The sequence below is a fragment of the Rhinoderma darwinii genome, chromosome 6 (assembly GCF_050947455.1).
Source record: "Rhinoderma darwinii isolate aRhiDar2 chromosome 6, aRhiDar2.hap1, whole genome shotgun sequence".
Lineage (NCBI taxonomy): Eukaryota > Metazoa > Chordata > Amphibia > Anura > Rhinodermatidae > Rhinoderma > Rhinoderma darwinii.
The window spans coordinates 48,936,964-48,958,712 of NC_134692.1; the positions used below are offsets into that span (position 1 = coordinate 48,936,964).

At 42.4% G+C, this 21,749-nt stretch overlaps 2 protein-coding genes across 3 annotated transcripts in view; one reads left to right on the forward strand and one right to left on the reverse strand.

Annotated features, from left to right (window-relative positions):
* The window catches only part of KANSL1L (KAT8 regulatory NSL complex subunit 1 like), a 55,164-nt gene extending 44,533 nt beyond the window's left edge, over positions 1 to 10,631 (forward strand). Inside the window, exons 12-15 of the mRNA XM_075829655.1 lie at positions 585 to 694; positions 948 to 1,110; positions 2,185 to 2,418; positions 9,514 to 10,631. Of these exons, the coding sequence (XP_075685770.1) occupies positions 585 to 694; positions 948 to 1,110; positions 2,185 to 2,361 (450 nt within the window). The 3' untranslated portion in view covers positions 2,362 to 2,418; positions 9,514 to 10,631. The remainder of the gene's footprint in view (positions 1 to 584; positions 695 to 947; positions 1,111 to 2,184; positions 2,419 to 9,513) is intronic.
* Positions 575 to 20,604, reverse strand: RPE (ribulose-5-phosphate-3-epimerase). Of its 2 annotated transcripts, XM_075829657.1 has the most exons (7): positions 20,438 to 20,604; positions 17,448 to 17,527; positions 16,182 to 16,321; positions 15,657 to 15,791; positions 14,968 to 15,054; positions 12,051 to 12,199; positions 575 to 703 (listed from the first exon to the last, which is right to left on the reverse strand). In XM_075829657.1, the coding sequence occupies exons 1-6, from the start codon at positions 20,557 to 20,559 to the stop codon at positions 12,077 to 12,079; spliced, it is 687 nt and encodes a 228-aa protein (XP_075685772.1). In that variant the 5' UTR covers positions 20,560 to 20,604; the 3' UTR covers positions 575 to 703; positions 12,051 to 12,076. The 2 variants fall into 2 exon arrangements, with proteins under 2 accessions (XP_075685772.1, XP_075685771.1); XM_075829656.1 differs by lacking the exon at positions 575 to 703 and having other exon boundaries at positions 11,552 to 12,199.
* Positions 20,605 to 21,749: the final 1,145 nt, after the last annotated feature.

Here is a 21,749-nt window from a genome sequence, read left to right on the forward strand (position 1 = left end):
CAAGTTCGGAAAGGAATTGCAAAGCACTGGCTGGATGCGGAGCCACCATCAAAACAAGAAATCATAGGGGCACTTAACTCACAGGTTCTGATGGAGTATAGGATATACTCCAAGAGGGGGTCCAGGGTCAAGTTCGACAAACAATGGGCTAGGTGGATTGATCAATCTGGGTATGCTTCTGTGGAGCTAATGACACTAAGGCAACAAGTGCAGGTATAGGGCCACTGAGGGGAGAGGATTGGAAAAGTGGTACTGAGGAGATCGGCTGGGGGGGATACAGGGGGGAGTTGGGGGGAAGGGAATGTTTGGTTAAATGTAAAGAATTGGGTCTGTTGAAAATTGCTTGTACACTGTATGAGAACGTACAATGACCTGTAATAATGTGGAGTTTTGTTGAATAAACTTGAACTGATTAAAAAAAAAAAGAGTTCTAAACCCAAGTCCTATGAAGTAATGTTTATGCCTAACCACGCAAAACTGGAAATTCTGCTGTTACAGTAGATAACCCCTGCTTACCTTATACACACCAGCTATTTTTTTAATATTTTTCACCACATTCATTACATTTTTATTAACATTTTTAGCTGGAAGATCTGTCAGATGAGGCTTTTTTAATCCGACATCAGAAATATGAGCAGACAGAAAGGGCTCGTTGGTCATTTTGGGAACCGAGCAAATGGTGGAAAAGGAGCAGGTTAGTTGTCTGAAACAAGCAAAATGAAAAATATCTATTTATTTGCTTACATTGTGTAGTATTAGAAAACGATAAGTGGCACATTCATGCTTGTAATTGTATCTCTCGCTGAAATGTAGTCGGTAGCGGGAGATGCAGCGTCATACGGGACGGACAGGCATCCTATTGCTGCCTTGGCAAGCAGATCGTCCTGTCCGACGCTGCATCTCCTGCTACCAGTTGCACATTTATACAACAAGTTTTCCCTCTTCAGATCTTCAAGCCATAGCTCAGGGCAATGCCCAGGAAATATGTTTTTATGCACTGAAGACAACTGCAGTTCAAATTCCATGTCACCAGTTTCTTGGGACACACCTCCCCCTGGTGGCTGTGCTTCACATAACCTACAGTGCGCAGCTGAATTTCAGCAAAGGAAGGTAAAGATTTACAATGTATATAACTTGATTGGTGCATTAGGTATATCTATATAAGCAGTTAAATATGAGGATTTATATTTTTCAATAAAAGTATGTTATTAACCCATCGATTATATTGGTGGAGTCTGTGATCTCAGACACGACTGGTTTTAATGGAAGGAATCTATACAGAACTCAAATCCATTGGAACTACTCAGAATGTTGCGTCCGATTTTAAGTTATATAAATCTTGAAGCAAATAATCAATGATCTGAATGGAGCTCGGCTTAGAATGTTGTATCTGATTTTCAGCAACCGAAATCCGAGTTTGTGTGTATTTTGGATTCTGCAAATAAAGCATATTCATATATGTATACATAGTCACACACATATATATAGTAAAATAACACATACACATTAGATAAAAAACCAATCCCGGCAAAATCGTTGTTTGGTTGACTTTTATCTAATAGAGTTCAATAGGATAAAAACCGAATATAAAACGTAAATAATAAACCTTGTTCAATAACTCACCAATCCCATATGGCCGCTATCTAGTCCTCTTGGTGACATAATATCCCGTCACAAGATTACATCTATGAAATATTTCTAAACATAGAGGACTAGAGAGTCAGCATGGGAACAGGATTGGTAAAATGAAGGCGTTACGTAGTTTAGAATTAGGGAGGAAGCCTGCTGCACATATAGGCCTCATGCACACGACTTTATTACAGAGCTGTTTGGCACAGATCGCCCGCCACTCCAGGTGTCTCTAATGAATCTGTGCCATGAGCCCTAACGCTGCACTCTTGTCCCCCATAGATGTTTCTGTAGCGTGCCTCTTTCTGATAAGGTCCTAAAGCCCTCCTCATTAATTCCCAACCTAAGTTCACTATTGTCAGTCTTTCCCGTTGTAGAATTTAGAAACACAATGGGTAGCGACAAATTTTTTTTTTACTTTTTTCCCCCCAATGAAACCTATAGTTACCACTGAGCGGTTGAGATCTTCTTGTTGGGAACGTATAGTATGGCATAGGAAGGACTTCTAACAAATAGAACAAGAACAATGATGGTTGTATATGTTTTTGTCTTCAGGAAGAACACTGGGAGAATAGAGTATTTCCGCTGACAGAAGAGACTGCCGTGGCCTTAAAGGATACACACAAAGCAACAAAACACTCATCTTGTCCCCCCACAAAACAGCCAACCCCAACCCACGAGGACAATGGAGAGAAATCCCCTCACTCCAGCAGTGACAAGAAGCATAGGTGACGGAGTATTCTCCACTGATGCTCACAGGCTAGCCTGCTGCTTTGGAAGATGAATGAGGTACATACAAAATGTATGTAGTAAGTTGGTATTTGTAAGGCTGGTTTAAGAGAAACGTAATTTGGGCTTTGCCATATTATGGATCTATAATACTGTTAGCCGGGTGGGACAGGATTTGCGCTCATGTAAAACAAGTCTTCTGCAGAGGATAGACCTGTAGTCTGACTATTAACACCAATGATAAAGTTAGAGCTCGGTGAACTTAGGCCTCATTCACATTATGGTCAATATTTTGCATCAGTATTTAGAAGCCAAATCTAGGAGTGTAAAATAAACAGAAACAGTATAATGGAGAAATTAGCACCTCTTCTGTGCGTTGGACCCACTCCTAGTTTTGACTTACAAATGCTGTGTGAAAGTAGCTGCTGTAAGACGAGGGCAAGGACCTCAAATGTAGTATTTTCTGAAATACTTTCTGTGCCATACCAAGGATGGCTTTGGGTTATTGGAGAACTGGCCCGACTTCTCTGTTGGATACACACGCTACAGAACAGATAAACGTCTGTGTAATGTCCTTTTTTTTTTTCACTCACCCATAGACTCAAATGGGCGAGTCTGGTTCGCAAGAACGGACCAGAGTAGGAAATGTTGTGAGTTTTTCACAAAACAAACGCCCCAAAAAAACAACGGATGTGTGAATACCCCAATTGAATTGCATGAGTCAGTGTGCCATCCATTGTTAAAACAGACGACACACTGACAATTCACATCCGTGTGAATATGGCCTAAAAGGGACTCTTGGTGGACAGTAAACTATACTTTAGCATCCAGTGCCAGGAAGCTGCTGCCAAGACACATAAAATCATGGGATGCATCAAGGGGCATTAACTCATGCAAAAAACAACTTGCTCGGCTGTTTCCATAACTCAAATTGAACAGAACGGAGAGAGCCGCGCGGCACCCTCTGTAAAGCCTGTAAAATCGGTCGCTTGTGGCCACCGCACCAGGCAAAACGGGGATCCTGTGGATATCCAAAAGAAAGAGATCAGCAGCACATCAGTCCCAGAGAGCATTCACAGGGCATTTAAATAGGAAGAGATTTCAATCGGCGCAGGCAGTGCCGAGTCAGAGCCAATTCAACTCCAAAGCAGACACAAGAAGGTAGAGAAACCGCAGCACACACGTTATCCAGGTATCAAAAAGAAGTGTCTTTATTTCACCATAAAAAGCGAAGTTTTGACCCCAGTGAGGGTCTTGCTTGAAAAAGACCCTCACTGGGGTCGAAATGGTTTTTTTCATGGTGAAATAAAGACACTTATTTTTGATACCTGGATAACGTGTGTGCTGCGGTTTCTCTACCTTCTTGATCCTGTGGATATGCCATAAATTTCTAAGTTACAAAGGTTGAAAAAAAGACATCGGTCCATCAGGTTCAACCGTTCTCAATAAATTACCCATCATTCATTGCTTGAGTAACCCCTTAATGACCAGCCTATTTTAGACCTTAATGACCAGGCTATTTTTTACGTTTTTCCATCGTCGCATTCCAAGAGCTATAACTTTTTTATTTTTGCGTCGACATAGCTGTATAAGCTCTTGTTTCTTGTGGGACAAGTTGTATTTTTTAATAGCACCATTTTGAGGTACATATTATTTATTGATTAACTCTTTTTGGGGGGGGGGGATAAAAAAAAAAAAAAAAAAAAAAAAAAATCGGAAATTTCGCCACTCTTTTTTGCGTCCTAAATCTACGCCGTTTACCGTGTGGTATAAATAACACTAACTTTATTCAGCGGGTTGTTACGATTGCAACGATACCAAATTTGTATAGTTTTTGTATGTTTTACTACTTTTACACAGTAAAAACACTTTTTTTTCAAAATTATTTGTTTTTGTGTCTCCATATCTGAAGAGCCGTAACGTTTTTATTTTTTCGCCGATGCAGTTGTATGAGGGATTTTTTTTTGCGGGACGACTTGTAGTTTTTATTGGTACCATTTTGGAGTAGATGCGACTTTTTTATCACTTTTTAATCACATTTTTTTAAAGTCAGGATTCACAGAAAACAGCAATTTTTCTGTTGTTTTTTATTTCATTTTTTACGCCGTTCACCGTGCGGGTTAAGTAATGTAATAGATTTATAGTCGGGGTCGTTACGGACGCGGCGATACCAAATATGTGTAACTTTTTAACTTTATTTTGTTTTTTTAATAGTAAAGCAGTTTGTAGGGGGAAAAAGTGGGTTTTTAATTTTATTTTTTTATTAACTTTATTAAACTTTTTTTTTTACTTTTTTACTAGTCCCACTAGGGGACTTTAATATGCGATGGTCCGATCGCTATCATAATACACTGCAATACTTTTGTATTGCAGTGTATTACTGCCTGTCCGTTTAAAACGGACAGGCATCTGCTAGGTCATGCCTGCGGCATGATCTAGCAGGCATTTATTACAGGCAGACCTGGGGGCCTTTATTAGGCCCCCCGGCTGCCATGGGAGACACTGACACTTGTCAATCTTATCGCCGGGTGTCGGTGGGAGAGAGAGGGAGCTCCCTCCCTCTCTCCAAAACCACTCAGATGCGGTGCTCGCTATTGAGCACCGCATCTGAGGGGTTAAACGGGTGAGATCGATACTTATATCGATCTCACCCGGCAGAGCAGGGACGCCCCCAGCTGCCTCTGGCAGCTGAGAGCAGGGAGATTTGACAGCTCCCTGCTCTGTTTACTTATTCCGATGCCGCGACGTAAAAAGTCTATTGCATCGGAATAACGCCCGTTAGTGACCGACGTAAAAAGACTATGCGTCGGTCATTAACGGGTTAACTATAACCCTCAATGCCATTCGTAAATAAATAAGCATCTGCCCTTTTTTTAACCCCTTAACGACAAGCCTATTTGAATTTTTATCACATTTTTTTTTAAGGCTGGATTCAAAGAAAACAGCAATTTTTGCATGTTTTTTTATTTAAATTTTTACGGCGTTCACCGTGCGGGTTAAATTATGTAATACGGACGCGGCGATACCAAATATTTGTAACTTTTTTACTTTATTTTGTTTGTTAATAGTAAAGCAGTTTGTAAGGGGGGAAAAAGTGGGTTTTTCATTTTTATTTTTTTCACTTTTTATTAAACTTCTTTTTTTCACTTTTTTACTAGCCCCACTAGGGGACTTCACTATGCGATCCTCCGATCGCATTTAGAATACACTGCAATACTTCTGTATTGCAGTGTATTACTGCCTGTCAGTTTAAAACGGACAGGCATCTGCTAGGTCATGCCTCCGGCATGATCTAGCAGGCTTTCATTACAGGCAGACCTGGGGGCCTTTATTGAGCCCCCGGAGACACAGACACTCGGCGATCTTATCGCCGGGTGTCAGTGGGATGAGGGAGCACCCTCCCTCTCTCCAAAACCACTCAGATGCGGTGCACGCTATTGTGCACCGCATCTGAAGGGTTAAATGAGTGAGACCGATCCTAATATCGATCTCACCCGGTCGAGCAGGGCCGCCCCCAGCTGCCTCTGGCATCATAATCCGTGTCAGTCATTGGAATCTTCAACTCGTCCATTTTACTTGCAAGACTTCTTGTTGGGAATACCCCTTTAAGACTGGAGTTCTATATGGTAGTCTTAATATAAAGAAAATTGGAGTAAAATGTGCCTAATTTATTAAGGCATGCACACCTTAGAGGGACACTCCGGGCAAAACTAAACTTTCCCATGTGTACCATTATGGTATTTCATGTGTCAGTCTCTCACCTGTTATCTTTCTTGCTGCTTCTATCTCTATATATCAGACTGGGATGGTTGCTTAGCAACAGTGTGAATCCGGCTCGGTGACACGCTTTCTCTACTTAATTCTATGTGTCACCCATCACAGGCTTCAGCAGTTCCTTGACTGCACTAGTTTTGCACGGGGGGGGACAGAAACTTCAGCTACCACTGATAGACAGGTTCCTGTCACACCGGTATAATGTAGAAGAATATGGTGCAGCCTCCCTGGCTGTATACCTATGGTTTCTCAGCTTATTTAGGAGAATATAGAGAGGATGATAATCAGAGCATCTTCCATCATGCAGAAATGGTATGGTCTTTAGCTGGTCATGTGATGCTGTGCTGAAGCATCATGGGATTGATAGCAAAGCAGAGAGGAAGAGAAAGCTCGGCAAATCTAATAAATCGAGAGGGAGGCATTTTCTAAGCACAGAAAAGGCAGCAGTTCAAAAAGTAAGTACAGAATACATAAAAGTGTAGAGTGGGGTATATAGTCAGGTGGGGAATGCAGACATGGAAAGTTGTGTTACCACTAGAGGTCTTCTTCAATAAATTAAGCACATCTCTGGTAAACCATGCGCCAAAAAGTGATAATCAACGTAATCTAAAAGTAGGTGGCCCTGACCCTTCTGCTAAGATCCGCCCACTTTTTATAAAAAATAGTGCCACGATTGACAGAAACAGCACAAATGTCACAATTTTTTCTGGAAACACTGACTTTTGTGCCGTTTGAAACTTTTCTACATCAGAAAACTGGCATAGAAAAATTTATATATTCCCCCCATAGCTCTTTATATACAAATTCACTTAGTCTAGATCAAAAAAGGTTCACCATCATCACAGATGGGGATTCTTTACTGTAAGAGCAGTGAGACCATGGAATTTTCTGCCACAGGATGTTGTGATGGTTGATTAGTTGAACAAGTTCAAGAAGGGCCTGGATGCCATATGTAAGATGTAATATCAGATTGCTGAAGATGGGACATTAGTCCAGTGATTTATTACTATTGCCATATTGTTGGGAAGGAATTTTTCCCTCTATTTTGGTGCAATTGGCAACTGCTGTATGTGCTATTGCCTTCCTAAATATCAAACTTCTAGTAGTATCGGTTGGACTTCATCTTCTAACCTCTTTACTAGAGGGGGGGGGGCGCTATTGTTTCCGCAATAAAAAACCGGAACCCTTACGGAACAGAAACCAATTGCAACAGAAGCATTATCATTAAAATCAATGGTAATGCAAACGGAAGCTATGGTTTCTGTTTGGCTTTCCGTTAACCCGTTCCTCCGACGGAGAAGCCGAACATAACCCATAAACGGAAACCAAACGCTGATGTGAACAGGCCCTAATAGGGAAGAGCAGCTGTGTATTATATAAGCATACCAAGCAGAGAGGTTGATGACCATCTTGACACCCCTCTGCTCTCTCCAACATTGATGCCGTATTGAAATGGACAGAAAGTTAAAGAATAAATATTCTATGATGAACTGGAAGGCCAGGGCTACAGACTTTTTGTAGTTCTACCGATTCACATGAAAAAGTTATTGAACAATTAAAAGACAATATTTTATTGTTGCCATTAAAAAGAGATTTCATAAAAATAGAAGCAAAACTAGAAAGAAGACGCAAACATCTGCCGTCGGCACGGGCCCCGTCCTGTTATTGGCCGGTCCAAATGGTGACGTCACACGCATGCCCAGGACAGTTACTAATGTCAAAATACAATGAATATACTTATTAACGTGCTGTGATGTTATACAAGTTTCTATAAGGGAGTGCCTAAATATTTTCTTTTAGGCACGACCCATTATGCCATATATTGGTACTTATATGCCCTTTCTATGTTGAATATTTACTGTCTGCGTCAGGCCTCAGCGCCGGCTTTGTCCTGTAAATGGTCGGTCCTGGTGCAAAACAACCCACGCATTTCTTGCCCCCATGATGAACGCCACATACTGCCAGGCTCCATTATGGAGTTTTTGGAGCAGTTTTTTTCCCACACGTGTCATCAATACGGTAACCAAAATTCTGATACCTATTAACTATATTTGCATAATAGCTACATTTGCTCTCTCATTGGCCCTAAGCAATTTGAATAGTAGTGCATCTGCATGCCAAACTACCCCCGGACGAAGCATCCATTGCGAAATGCGTGTCAGACTCCCTGGTGTGGGCCTTCTATCTAGCTTCATTTATCAGCCTCATTGCAGTTTATTGGAACAACTACTTCTGTCGGATACAATATATATATATATATTTATTTATTTTTTTTACTCCTTCCTATATTGGGGTTTATTACTATACTACCTATACTGATATTCTGCATCTATTATTCCATGTTCTTGACATTAAGTTGTCCCTCCCTATAGTGCATCAGGAGTTTCCACCTTTTTTTAGTCTGTGTCCTCAGTTTCTTTTTTACACTTGTATTTTTATGAAATCTCTATATAATAAAGCTTTGATTTTTATTTGTTCAATAACTTTTTCTTGTCCTGCATGATTTTTTTAAATTGGTTGTGCATTTGGGGAAGTTTATATATGGGAATCTAATTGGCAGTACTACTAACTGACTTTAAGGGTATGTTCACACACGCACTGTTTTCAGACGTAATTCGGGTGTTTTACGACTCGAATTACGCCTGAAATAACGCCCCTAATACGCCTAAACATCTGCCCATTGCGTTCAATGGGTTTTACGATGTTCTGTTCCCACGAGGTGTTATTTTACGCGTCGCTGTCAAAAGACGGCACGTAGAAAGACGCCCGCGAAAAAGAAGTGCATGTAACTTCTTGGGACGTTTTTGGAGCCGCTGTTCATGGACTCCATTGAAAAACAGCTCCAATAACGTCCATAAAATACGCAGGGAAAAATGCGAGTTGCTACAAAAACGTCTGAAAATTAGGAGCGGTTTTCGCCCAAAAAGAGCTCCGTATTTTCAGACGTATTTTGCTAAGCCGTGTGAACATAGCCTTACTATTGAGTGACAGCTGCAGCCCAAGATTACATGCAACTCAATGGACTCATTTGGACTTTAGCTGTAGCTCAATAGTTAACTTAATAGCAACTACAACAAGTCTAGGGATAGCCCTGGACTAAGGTCTCATGCAAACGACCGTGCCCGTAATCCTGGTCCGTGATTACATTACCACCCGCATTTGTAGGCCGTGCTCCCCTTCTAAAGTATGGGAGCACGGTCCGTAAAAGCAAAAAAAATAGGACATGTCCTATCTTTTGCAGAGCATTTCTACGACACGGACACTTTTCCGTAAATATACGGGAAGGTGTCTGTGGTCAGTAGAAGTGAATGGGTCTGTAATCACGGATGAATTCTAGTCGTACATACTCTGCTTTAATCCTTCTTCTTTTGTCTTTTAAAGGTGCCGTTGAAGACGCTTCATCAATGATATCCTACAGATAATCATTTGGCCGGTCCGCATTAGAGCATTGCTATGGGCAGCGCTCCAGCGTTATAGATGTTCTGTTTTCTTTCATGTTTAGCTGCACTCATGCAACCTGAGGCCGGCTCTTGCACTTGTTCAATGTTATTGGGCTGTCGGATACAGAAAGTTGATCAAATATATAAAGCGTTCTGGCCTAGTAGCACGAAGCCAGTGGGTGCAATACATACATGTATCACCTCACCTGCTGGACAACTTCTTTATAAGAGAGGCAGGTCAACCAAGAATATGCCTTTTACATATAGCACATGCCAACTTACACTCCCCAGTCAGGATTTTGGGGATCTTACAAGGGTGCTATTTCACTAACTTAGTGCCATGAGGGCATCAGATAAGTTTCCTAATTTAGTGAGAACAGTTTTTCACGTGAAGTTTGCTGGAATACCAGCAGTTATTTGTTACTTGATGTCTTCCTCACAGGAGACAAACCTGCCAGTATACGCTAGACACTACAACATGCACCCCATGATCATCGCAGCTGCAGCCAGAACATGGATCTGTGTATTTTAATGTAGTTATTTAATACTGCTCTGTTTTCAGTCTATTTGCTCATTTCTTGGCAACTCCTACACTTTACCATTGATCCTTTGTAAACGACCAGGGGCTTAGTAACAAATAACAGTTTATTCAGCTTGCCTGACACATCTGTTTTAGTAAATGCTTGCACCCCCCCCCATAAAATAAAAATGTTGTTGCATCTTTCCTTACAACTCTGCACGGTGCTGTTCCTGTGTTATTCTTTCTGGAAATGTTCCGCACTGATTGGACAGTGTCAGAGTATATACAGACACCCCACATTGACAAAGAGAATGGTAACATGCAGTTGTCAATGTAATCATACATTTCCAGGAGGAACAACAGAGGAGCATCACAGGTCTAGGAAAAAGATGCTCCCAAGTTATTTTCCAAGGAAATGCAAGTGTTTACTAAAACAGGCACATCAGGAGAGCTGACCTGTCCTCTAACCATTTTCCAAACCTTGAATTAATGTTCAGGTTCCTCTATTGTATTTTTTTTTAAATAAATTTATTACAATATATTGTGCTGGCTGACTCTTTCCCTGCTGTTTCTGGTAATGTTAAAAACAACGGTGCTACATTTGATCTGGATTCCCTCAAGTGTCCTGAAGGGGGGCTCTAGCTGTCAGCGACCAGCAAACAGGGGTCACAGCTATTCCAGGCAATTGCAATACTCCAAAAGACGACCCTCATTAGAACTAATCGATCCAAGTAGAAATGAGCGCAACTGGAATAATGTGCGTCACAGATGGGCGAATTCCTTATTAAAGAGCTGTATCTGCAGCGAATAGGACAAGGGCTCTGTAATAGGAAATTTGCCAGGCTGTGAAATGGATTTTAATAGTTTGGCTTATATCTCGTTCCAACTGCTTACAGAGCCCGGGAACCTCGTCACTGAGGTCATCCATGGGGCTTTTAAAGAGGACCGGTCACTAGATCATACACGTTGAACTGGTTAGCCGTCCTGAATAGTGCGGTCTCCCTGATTCCAGTGTGTTTCTTTTTTCTCTTTCTGTACCCCACAACCCCCCCCCCCTTTCTGGAGATATGGCGCATTGTTTTGTTAGCGCCCTATATGCTAAATTTCTGTAGTTGGCCATTGGGGTGGAGCTAGCTTCCCTGACCAATCAGCCTGTTCACACCCTGTTGGCTAACTACAGCAAATAGGAAACCAACACAACAGTGGGCCATATCTCTGGAACGGGGGTCCGGGAAAACAAACAAAAAGCAGCGCTGGAATCAGGGACCCAGCGCTATTCAGGTCAGTTAACTAGTGCAACGTATATAACCTAGTGACAGGTCCTATTATAATATTATTTCCTTAAAGGTCAGGAAAATAAAAAGAACTCAAAGGAACTATTATGGGCAAATTATCGCAAGATAAATAGCAATGCAATCCGTTCTTCAGATCACCTGCACACGCATTACACAAACTACCGTTGAGATATTTTTCTATTTAATTTAAAACGTCATGTTAAAGCGGAACGGAACCACCCCAGGTGAAAGCCAACAATGCTGCAGGAATGACATTTATACAGTATAAGGATTGTGTAGACAAGCATGTTTTGTGATCCAAAAGTAAATAACAAGAACAGATAAGTGAGTGATCTTCATAGATACGCTCCACGTGATGCTTTGCCATATCTATACACTGAAGAACCCAAGCCTAGCATACCCCAATGTTTTGCTTATAGGGTTACTACCACTTTATGATTCAGGAGGGAAGACTTTTTTTCCTCGCAGACTTGTGAGACCGAGACAAACCATGATGTGTATGAAAGGGAAAAAAAACAAAAAACTTCAGGTCATTCTTCACTGGAAAAGAGAATTGCTTCAGGGGCCAGTATTGCCCCCCCCCCACCCCCCACCCCCACCCTGGTGTATGCCCCAGGCCTGCGGTCTGTATCTGGAAATACTTCTCCGTGGACTGGTTAGTACCAGTGTATGCTTCCGTCCTACTGGATTCACCGATCCAGCGAGCGCTTCTGAGCAGCTTCACAGCAGGCATTACGGAGGAGATTGATCACTGAGCGTGGGTCATCACTCTTCATAATGGCACTTCCGGACACAATCATATTAGCACCAGCCTGTCAGATTATCACATTATAGAATTATCAAACTTGTGAAACAAAATGTACTGTATTACAATTTAATCTGCATATTTACATTCGTAATTCAAAAGAAATGCATTATTTCTAAGTGTCTGCTTCACAAAATCTTCCACATGTAAAATCACATTGAATTGAGAGCAGGATATCACAGTGGGTACCTTTAACTCCTTAATGACGGCCCACTGTCTTTTGACGGCAGGCGGTGCATGTCCTTAATCTACAGCGACGTCTTTTGGCGTCGCTGTAGAAGAGGCTGATGAGCGCTCATCCTCCAAGAGAAGCCTGAATACAGCTGGGGTCGAAAACATTCGGACCCCAGATGTTTAACCCCTTGATCGCCGCAGTCCCTGACCGCGGCAAGATCAAAGTGAACTCCCTGCTTTGATCTAGTCATCGGAAACCCAGTGACGTCATCAAACACCGGGGAATCCCTCTGCAGTCAACCCTGAGGACCTACAAAGGTCTGTTCAGTAAGCCTGCTGTTTGGGCACACTATGTGCTGCACTAACAGCAGTCTGTGTCATAGTGACACAGTGTAATGTATTAGCATACAGGAGTATGCTAATACATTACAAGTAAAAAATAAAGTTATCCCTTAGGCCTCATGCACACGACCATAGCCATGTGTACAGCCATGATTTTCGGGCCGGCCGTGGACTGTCACCTGCAAATCGCAGGCCGTGCACATGGCCGTGTCCATTATTTTCTATGAGCCTGGACTGCAGAACACGGCCGTTATTTCTGCGGTCTGGGCTCCGGGGCCATGCAAGGACCATGGAAACCACGGTTGTGTGCATGGGCCCATAGAAATGAATGGGGCCGAAATTCTCCCGTAGATTTTCAGGGGTAATTGCGGCCGCAAAAACATGTTTGTGTGCATGGGGCCATAAATAGGGATTAAAAAAAAAGTAAAAAATAAAATTAAAAAAAGTCATTATTTTGCATAAAATATATTTTATTGCCCCTACACGAAATAAAAAGAAAAAACCTACACATATTAGGCATCTGAATGACCGTAATAACCTGAAGAATCAATCTAATGGGTTATTTAGCGTGAAAGGGATAAAAAATATACAGGAAAAACTATGCCGAGAATCGCTTTTTCTTATGTTTACGCCATAAAAATATATATTTTTTTCTACCTCCAAACCATGAAAAAAAATACAATTTCTCCCGCATAAAACAACGCCTCATACGGCCACGTCAATGAAAAAATAAAAAAAAGTTTTGGCTGCTGAAATGCAGAGGGGTAAAAACGAAAAAAATTTAGCTGGTCATTAAGACCTTTTCAGGCCCGGTCATTGATGGGTTAAAGGGTCAGTCCCCACTGGACAACGTCTATCCACATGTCCTATTGGAAAATATCGAAGTCAGAGGAGCAGCTCTGGTCATAGCGTTACATGAGCATACATATAATATTACATTTAGCAGCTGCAAATGAACTAAGAAGGCCCAGCAGCTCCCAGTCTAGAACATCTGATCACTGGGGTCACCACAGCAGCTAGTTGGTTGTTGGGGCAGCTACAATTCAAAAAGATATTGTCCAGTTGAACCCTTCCTTTAAACAAATGTAAAAAAAAATATATATATATATTCTGAAGTGCACGTTAACCAACATGCACTTGACCATTAGTGCCGCCGTGAAAATAATTGTTATTGCTACCGACATTTACACAAGGCATTTCTGCAATGAAGCTACACATCCTGCTTGAAGTTTCATCCATGCCAGCTCCAAGTATCGTCCAAAATCTTGGGAAGGACTTTATAAACCCCTAATCAATAGTCTGTGATTGGTTTAAGAGGTTGGCCCATTTAAAAGGGCATTTAGATGGCTAGGGAGGCCCTATATTGGGAGCCCCACAGATCACTAGTAAGGGGTACCCGACGTCTCCATTGAACCACACCAGCGCATCTACATTGAAGTGACATTGTATGGAGTGGTGTTCCCCTAGGACCTGCCTTGGTAATATGGGAGTTATTAAAAGAACACACAAAATCCTTTTAACACTACAATACTACTTAAGTAATACTTTCAATAGAAGGAAAAAGGCTGGCACTACTCAATCCCAGGAAAACCACTATGCAAGGAAGCACAGTTCAAAAGGACTAGTTTTAGTGGTACTTAGTGGCCAGAACAGCACAACCACACATAGAAATACTCCAAATATAGAACAAACACTGCGGCACTCGCCGATTCTGCAAAAATAATTTATTTTTTGGATGACCATTATCTATAGGATGATAAAAGAAATTTGCCTATGGTGGTTTCGCATGATCCCACACTTTGTCAAGGCCTTAAAAAAAGCGTAACATCATGCGAAACGGCCGTCAGACAATTTATTTTCTCATCCTACAGACAATGGTCATCGACGATGCTGCAGTATTTGTTCTATATTTGTAACATCACTACAGAAATAAGCACACCCAGATTCCTGTACGTAATAAACATTCATACTATCCACCTATAAGAGCTTGATCTTTTTCCGGAAATCAATGTATCGGAGTACGGGCTCAATAGAAAGTCTATGAGCCGTTACTCCAATACATCGGCTATACGGAAAAAGCCGAACAGAAACGAAGCGGCTAAGCGCTCACACGAGTGCTTCTGCCGCTTCGTTTGAGCGATTGGTGGGGGACCTAATGCATGGACCCCCACCAATCAAAACTTGTGACATGTCAGAAGTTTGTCAAACGTTTTGTTACACTTTAATACTAAAGCATTTAAAACCAATATTAATACGGACCTCTGCACAGCGGTGAATATTGTCTGGTCCAACCCCACCATCCACCTCAATATCCAGTGATGGGAACTGTGATCTTAACCACTGCACCTACAAGTGGGAAATGGAATATCACAAATAAATGACATACCTGTTACAACAAGGCACAAGCGCAGCTATAAAACGGCACCGGCAGCATTTCAGGGTGTGCATGGTGCTGCAGGTTATGTATGCTGCGGTCTAATTTACAACTATGTAACATCTGGAACTGTGGGAAAATATTACAAGCAAACATAACCTATAGGGGGTACAAATATGGCACGAAGGAGAACCTGTGATCCAGTTTTTTTTTGTTACGGCATAGAAAGGGTATATGTAGGAATAGCGTTCCTTGAAGAAAACACATTGGTTACATATAAAAAAAGAACAGCTGCCATTGCCTGTCCAGCTCTACTTGCACGGACTAATATACGGTAGGTACTAGCAGAGTGACAACTAGAATAGCAATGGTGGTTCTATACGCTTTCTAATTACTAGTTTTATTAATAGAATCATCATTAATAAAAACAAATGACTACATTTCAGAATGACACAAAGCGCCCAAAATTTCCGCATAAAGTATAAATGAATAGACCATGTTCTTCTAGTCTTTTATTTTGAGGGTTACCCTCATGAGAAACAAGCAGCATTATCAGGACTAAGCAATCACATACCTTTGTCATCATGTCTTCCATGAATTTCTGCCCACCAAAACCGGGTTCCACAGTCATAACCAGAGCCATATCAATTTGATTTGCCCATGGAGCAAGATATTCCACTGTAGTGTTTGGTTTAATACCCAGGCCCACCTACAGAAAAGAGGAGCACGGTAAGGAGCGCAGTTGTGGAGGGAGCAGTTCCATAGAATTACCGTTCAGCAAAACACATCACGTAAATGTATTTAATAAAAGAAAAACGCAGCATGTCCTGAACCACAATGTGTGAACTGGATTTCAGAAGATCCGTCCGCTACGGTGTAACATCCAGCTGCGGAGGCAATTTAGATCAGTGATAATAAAAAAAAATCGGGCATTTTTTTTTGTATTTTTTTTTTAAACCCAAAGTCAGACTTCTACTATACAAGAAAGAGAAATTCAGAGGAACTAATACGACATTCATTTCCATCTGAAAACCTACTAAATATATATGTGATATATACACACAAAACCGCACGCTCCAGCGTCTTTTGCTTCATTTACCTTCATGCCACTTTCTCGGATCTCTTTAATCAAGGCTCCAGGGTTTTCTGTGGCTTCTATATGAAATGTGTACTGGTTGGCACCAGCATCTGCCATGGGTTTAACCCACTGTTCCGGTTTAGCAACCATCATGTGCATATCTGTAAGTGGGGAAAGAAAGAAAAAATTGTTCATAAATATGCTTTATTATAATTTTATAGAAGAATTCAGACTTTTTAAAAGGTGCACAAGAAGCCATTGCAAGGAGGATGTCAAGAAAAACGTAAGTTCTAAAAATGTAGGAATGAATAGCTGTTTCAGTAGTCTGCCAGCAAGCAGAGCTCTTGAAATTGGAAAGGAATTGAAACAAAGTATATTAGAGTTGCGGCGCTATAGTTACATAAAACTGGAATACCCCTTAAAACCCCTTTTTAGCCTTGGACATACTTTAAGTAACAACTGACATAAAATATTCCTAATTCCTATTAGATTAAAAATGAGATTAGATTAAAAATCCAGCAGCAAAACTGCGGTCCTACCTCAGCATGAATGTTTACCGAAGCTTCGGACATTGCCTGCAGAGCATCTCACAAACACATGAGAAAAATGAGCACCAGGTGCCAGGATACTAGGAGCGTGGTACAAAATGATTGTACACATACCAAAACATTGCCCCAATTTTAGCGTTGGTGGTGCTGGGGTTTGGCTCCGTGGCACTACCTCAAAATGTTAGGCCTCATGCACGACTGTAATTTTCATCTGTAATTACGGATTCATATCAATTGGCCATGGACACCTTTCCGTATATTGACGGATGTGTGTCCGGGCCGTAGAAATAACCCGCAAACTATAGAACATGTCCTATTCTTGTCCACTGACGGCTACGGATGTGCATCCGTATATGTGGACAGTAAAAACCCTTACGGTCAAGTGCATGAGGCCTAAATACACCCTTAAACCCCATGCACACTAACATATTTTTGCGGCTCCATTCATTTCAATGGTCCCATGCACACGACAGTGGTTTCCACGGTCCGTGCATGGCCCAGGAGCCTGGACCGCAAAAAGATAGGACATGTCTTATTACGGCCGTGTTTTGCGGTCCAGGCTCACAGAAAATAATGCACGCGGCCATGTGCACGGCCCACGATATGCCGGCGGCTCGTGGGTGACACTCCGAGCCGCAAATCACGGCTGTGCACACCGCTACGGTCGTGTGTATGAGGCCTTATTGGACCTGCATTGTAAATTATCACCAGCGATAATCGGTATGATCCCAAGAATTACCAAAGAATGGGTCATTTCCCAGTTCCTTTCTTAGGCATTCCACCACAGGATGTCCAAATGTGATATTGGGAACAAAATGCCTGCAACGAGAGGAACAAGACATCAATTAGACACTGAAGACACCAATGTGCACACACAGGCGTCTGGGAGAAGGGCTGGTCACTTGTCAATTTAGGGATAAATTTAAAGCATCAGCTCAAAACAGACCAAATAAAGTAAAACTAGACTCCGTGCTGATAATGTGATATACAATACAAAGAAACCAGTCGCAGCCCACACTACACCGCGGCAGGAAATAAAGCAGCTATAGGTGCATTATCTTCTCATAGTATCAGTGAAGGAAACACGCTTCACTACTGGCGGCAACGGGAGACAGGCGCGTACAAGATTGATTATCAATGGAGACAAAGTCTTCCTTGTTTTACTGATAAACAAAAAGAAAACTTGGAAACTGCAGATAAATACGGGACGCCACAACCTATTGTATAAAGCTGATAGTGACCTCAGAGAATGCATGATCCAGATCAGATGATGAAGCTTGCAGCGCCACCTAGTGTACACACACACAGCTGCACATTTTGTTTTCGAATCAAATGGAAACGAGCATCAAACAGAACCAGATGAAAGATCTGTATAAACATATTGAGGAAAGGAGAAATAGAATGTACTTTTCAGTGTCCTTTAAATTCCTCAAAACCTCCTTAGGGCTCATTCAGACGACCGTGAATAACGTCTGTGTGCTACGCATGGAAATCACGCGCAGCACACGGACCCATTGATTTCAATGCGGCTGTTCACACATGCAGGAGTTTTCACGCACCTACGCGCCCACTGAAGTCAATGGGTGCGTGAAAACCACGCGCCGCACACGGATGCACGTCCGTGTGCGATGCGTGATTTGTGCATCAATTCGCTTGAAAAATGATGTGCTTTGCAAGCGCGTGAATAACGCATGCCACTCGCAAAGCACACTGATGCAGAACGGACCAGATTCATGCGTGTTTTTCACGCGCGTGAATCGGATACGCTCGCGTGAATGTAGTTTAAAGCATACTCTAAAATTCCTATACCACATAAAAAAATATGGCAACATACCCGCAACACATTCAGTTTGAAAAACCGCACCACATTGTGGTGCAGTTTTTTTAGTCAGAATTTCTGCAGCGGAAAGCAGCGCTAGAAAAAAAACAAAGACATTCATACTTACCCCAGCCGTAGCCATGGCGACGCGTCCCTCTGACATCCTGCAGCCCGGCGACCTGGGATGACGTTTCATCTGATGTGACCACTGCAGCCTATGATTGGCTGCAGCAGTCACATGGGATGAAACATCATCCTTGGAGGCCGGACTGGACGCAGGAGCAGAGATCTGGGTATGAGATTTTGCTATTTGCTGCAGGTTTTACCTCTCCATTGAATTCAAACGGGGGAAAACCCACAACAGAATAGCAGCAATTCTGCAGCATAAATGGACGGGTTTTTTACGCAGCGCGTTGATGAGATTTGTTCCCACAGGCAGGTGACGCTGTCGATTTTCTGCAACAGAAATCGGAAAAGAAAACAAACTACACGTCACAGAATTCCATTTTTGCTGCGGAAATGCTGCGGTTTTACCGGTGGTTTTAGTTTGAAGCATTGATTATAGCAAACTTTACGTGCACCTGCAATTCACATTTTGTAGTGCTAAATATGCGCTCCCCATTCGTGTCTATGGCCCAAACACGAGACATGTTGCAGATTTGAAAGCCGCACCGCAGGATATTATCCGCACAGCTTTTTTTCTTTCCGCAGCGTGTGGCTGAGATTTGCTAAATCTTTCACATTGCTGCTGGTCTAAATGCTGCGGAATTTCCGCACAGAATTCCGTTGCTGAAATTCTGCAGTGTTAGGGTATGTTCACACACAAACTCAAAAAAGTCTGAAAATACAGAGCTGTTTTCAAGGGAAAACAGCTCCTGATTTTCAGACTTTTTTTAGCCACTTGAAAAACAGTGGCTATGAAAAACAGCTCCGAAATAAGCCGTGTGAACATGCCCTTAATGCTATGTGGGAACCAGGCCTAAAGGTCTCAGTTATTGAGAGTTGAAAACTGAAATTTGGCCACAAATTTTCAGAATATGTGATCGGTCATGGCCGGTCACACTTGGGAGCGCTGGAGATGCCGGCCACTTGACCTGTCCTGACCTTTAGGCCCTATTCAGACGAGCGTGCCGGTTTTGCGTCTGCAAACAAATATACTGTATTTCATGCATTTCAGTTCCGTGTGGCATCAGTTTTTCACGTGTTTCTCCTCTGCAAGCACTTCCTGGTTTTTTTTCTTAGCCTTTTTTTGGCAAGTGATGTGTGAAACCTGGATGTTGTCCGTGTTCTTCACGCAGCCATAAACTTCAATGGGCAACGTGGTCCGCAAAAACGGAGCAAAATAGGACATGCAGAGAACTTTACGTAACAGACACAAGAAAAAATCCCGGACGTGTGAATAGCTTCATTAGATTGCACGGGTCAGCGAGCTGTCCGTCGTTAAAATGGACAGAACACGGACGAGGAACACGCTTGTGTTAATGAGCCCTTACCCGTGCGTTATGTAGATTACCTTTTATATGATTTATATGCACGCTGTGAGGAATGTGACTACTAGGATGCAGGTTATATACAGGATGCCCACATAAAATCTCCAGAAACATGCCCGTTACTGTCAGGAGCTCCCAATTCAAGTACTTACTTTTCCAATGGAGTTGCCCACACGACCGATTTTCTATAAACATTATGATTGCAGAACAAGTGACAGAATTATTCCTCTGCCCACATGAATGCCAGTTACCACTCTGCCCTAGTTATGGAGCAGATGACTCAAGGATCAAGGCTCTATTCACACCTCTGGAACCAGATATTGTTAGTAACGTTGATAATGTCGCACATAAACTAGCGTACTGTGTTACCCCAGCATTACTCCCTAAGCAACCATTCACAATAGACAGACGCCCCCTCACCCGTCCATGACATCCAGGTGCAGGTAGTCGGCCCCGCACTGCAGCATGCGGTCACATTCCGCAGCCAGGCGGGACAAGTCGCTGTTCAGAATGGACGGACCGATCTTACAACCAGACGACATGACGAGAATGTAGCTACTACCGCAAGAACAACCCCACGTGTTCCCGGCAGCCGCAAGGGATTGTGGGAGCTGTAGTTTTTGCTTCCTCCGTCATGTGGACAGAGCGTGAGGTTGAGAACTACATTTCCCTTGATGCTAAATTCTGCAGAACGTCACATGTACGGATTGTATTATATTTAGACTGTACATTCATAAAGCTGCATGTGCTGCTGGGAGACGTCGTGGTTTTTGGGAATGAATGGGAGAATATTTCATAGTCCTGAGCCTGTAACAAACCGTGTTATATGATATGTAATATATACTTTAATGTTCAAACTAAGGGGAGCGGGATGAGGGATGAAACCCCCCTGTAAGCAGATCATCAGAAAACATGTAGTTACATGGAAAGAATATACTGTTGCCACTAGGTGGAGTTCACTGCGTACTGATTTATTATTGAGTTCAATCGGAGCACTGTAAATCCCTATACAGTGAGCGCCCTCTAGTGGCGGCTACAAGCGCACCGAGTTTTATCATTTGATATGTTTGTGAGAAGGGGAGTAGGGGATTTCTTCCAAAAACAGCACCACACCTGTCCAAAGGTTGTGTCTGGTATTGCAGCTCAGTCTTATTCACTTCAACAAAGCTGAGCTACTATACCAGACACAACCCATGGACAGGTGTGGTGCTGTTTTTAGAAGAAATCAGTCAGGTTTTTCTAATGCTAAACAACCCCTGTAATCACTTAGGCGACATTCACACAAGCATATCAGATTCACGCGCGTGAAAAAGGCACGTGAATCTGGTCCGTGTGTGTTGCGTTATGCATCAGTGTGCTTTGCGAGTGGCATGTGTTTTTCACGCACCCGCAAAGCGAATCTTTTTTTTTCAAAACAAATTGATGCGCAAATCACGCACCCCACACGGATGTGCATCCGTGTGCGGTGCGTGGTTTTAACACACCTATTGACTTCAATGGGCGTGTAGGTGCGTGAAAACGCACCAATATAGGACATGCAGTGAGTTTCACGCAACTGACTCTCGCTGCGTGAAAATTCCTGCCTGTGTCAATGGCCCCATTGAAATCAATGGGTCCGTGTCCTGTGCGTGATTCCCATGCGCAGCACACGGACGTTATCCACGCTTGTGTGAATGGGCCCTAAACCACCCTTGACTTCTAGGTTTTTGCCATCTCTGTCATTGGCACCAAC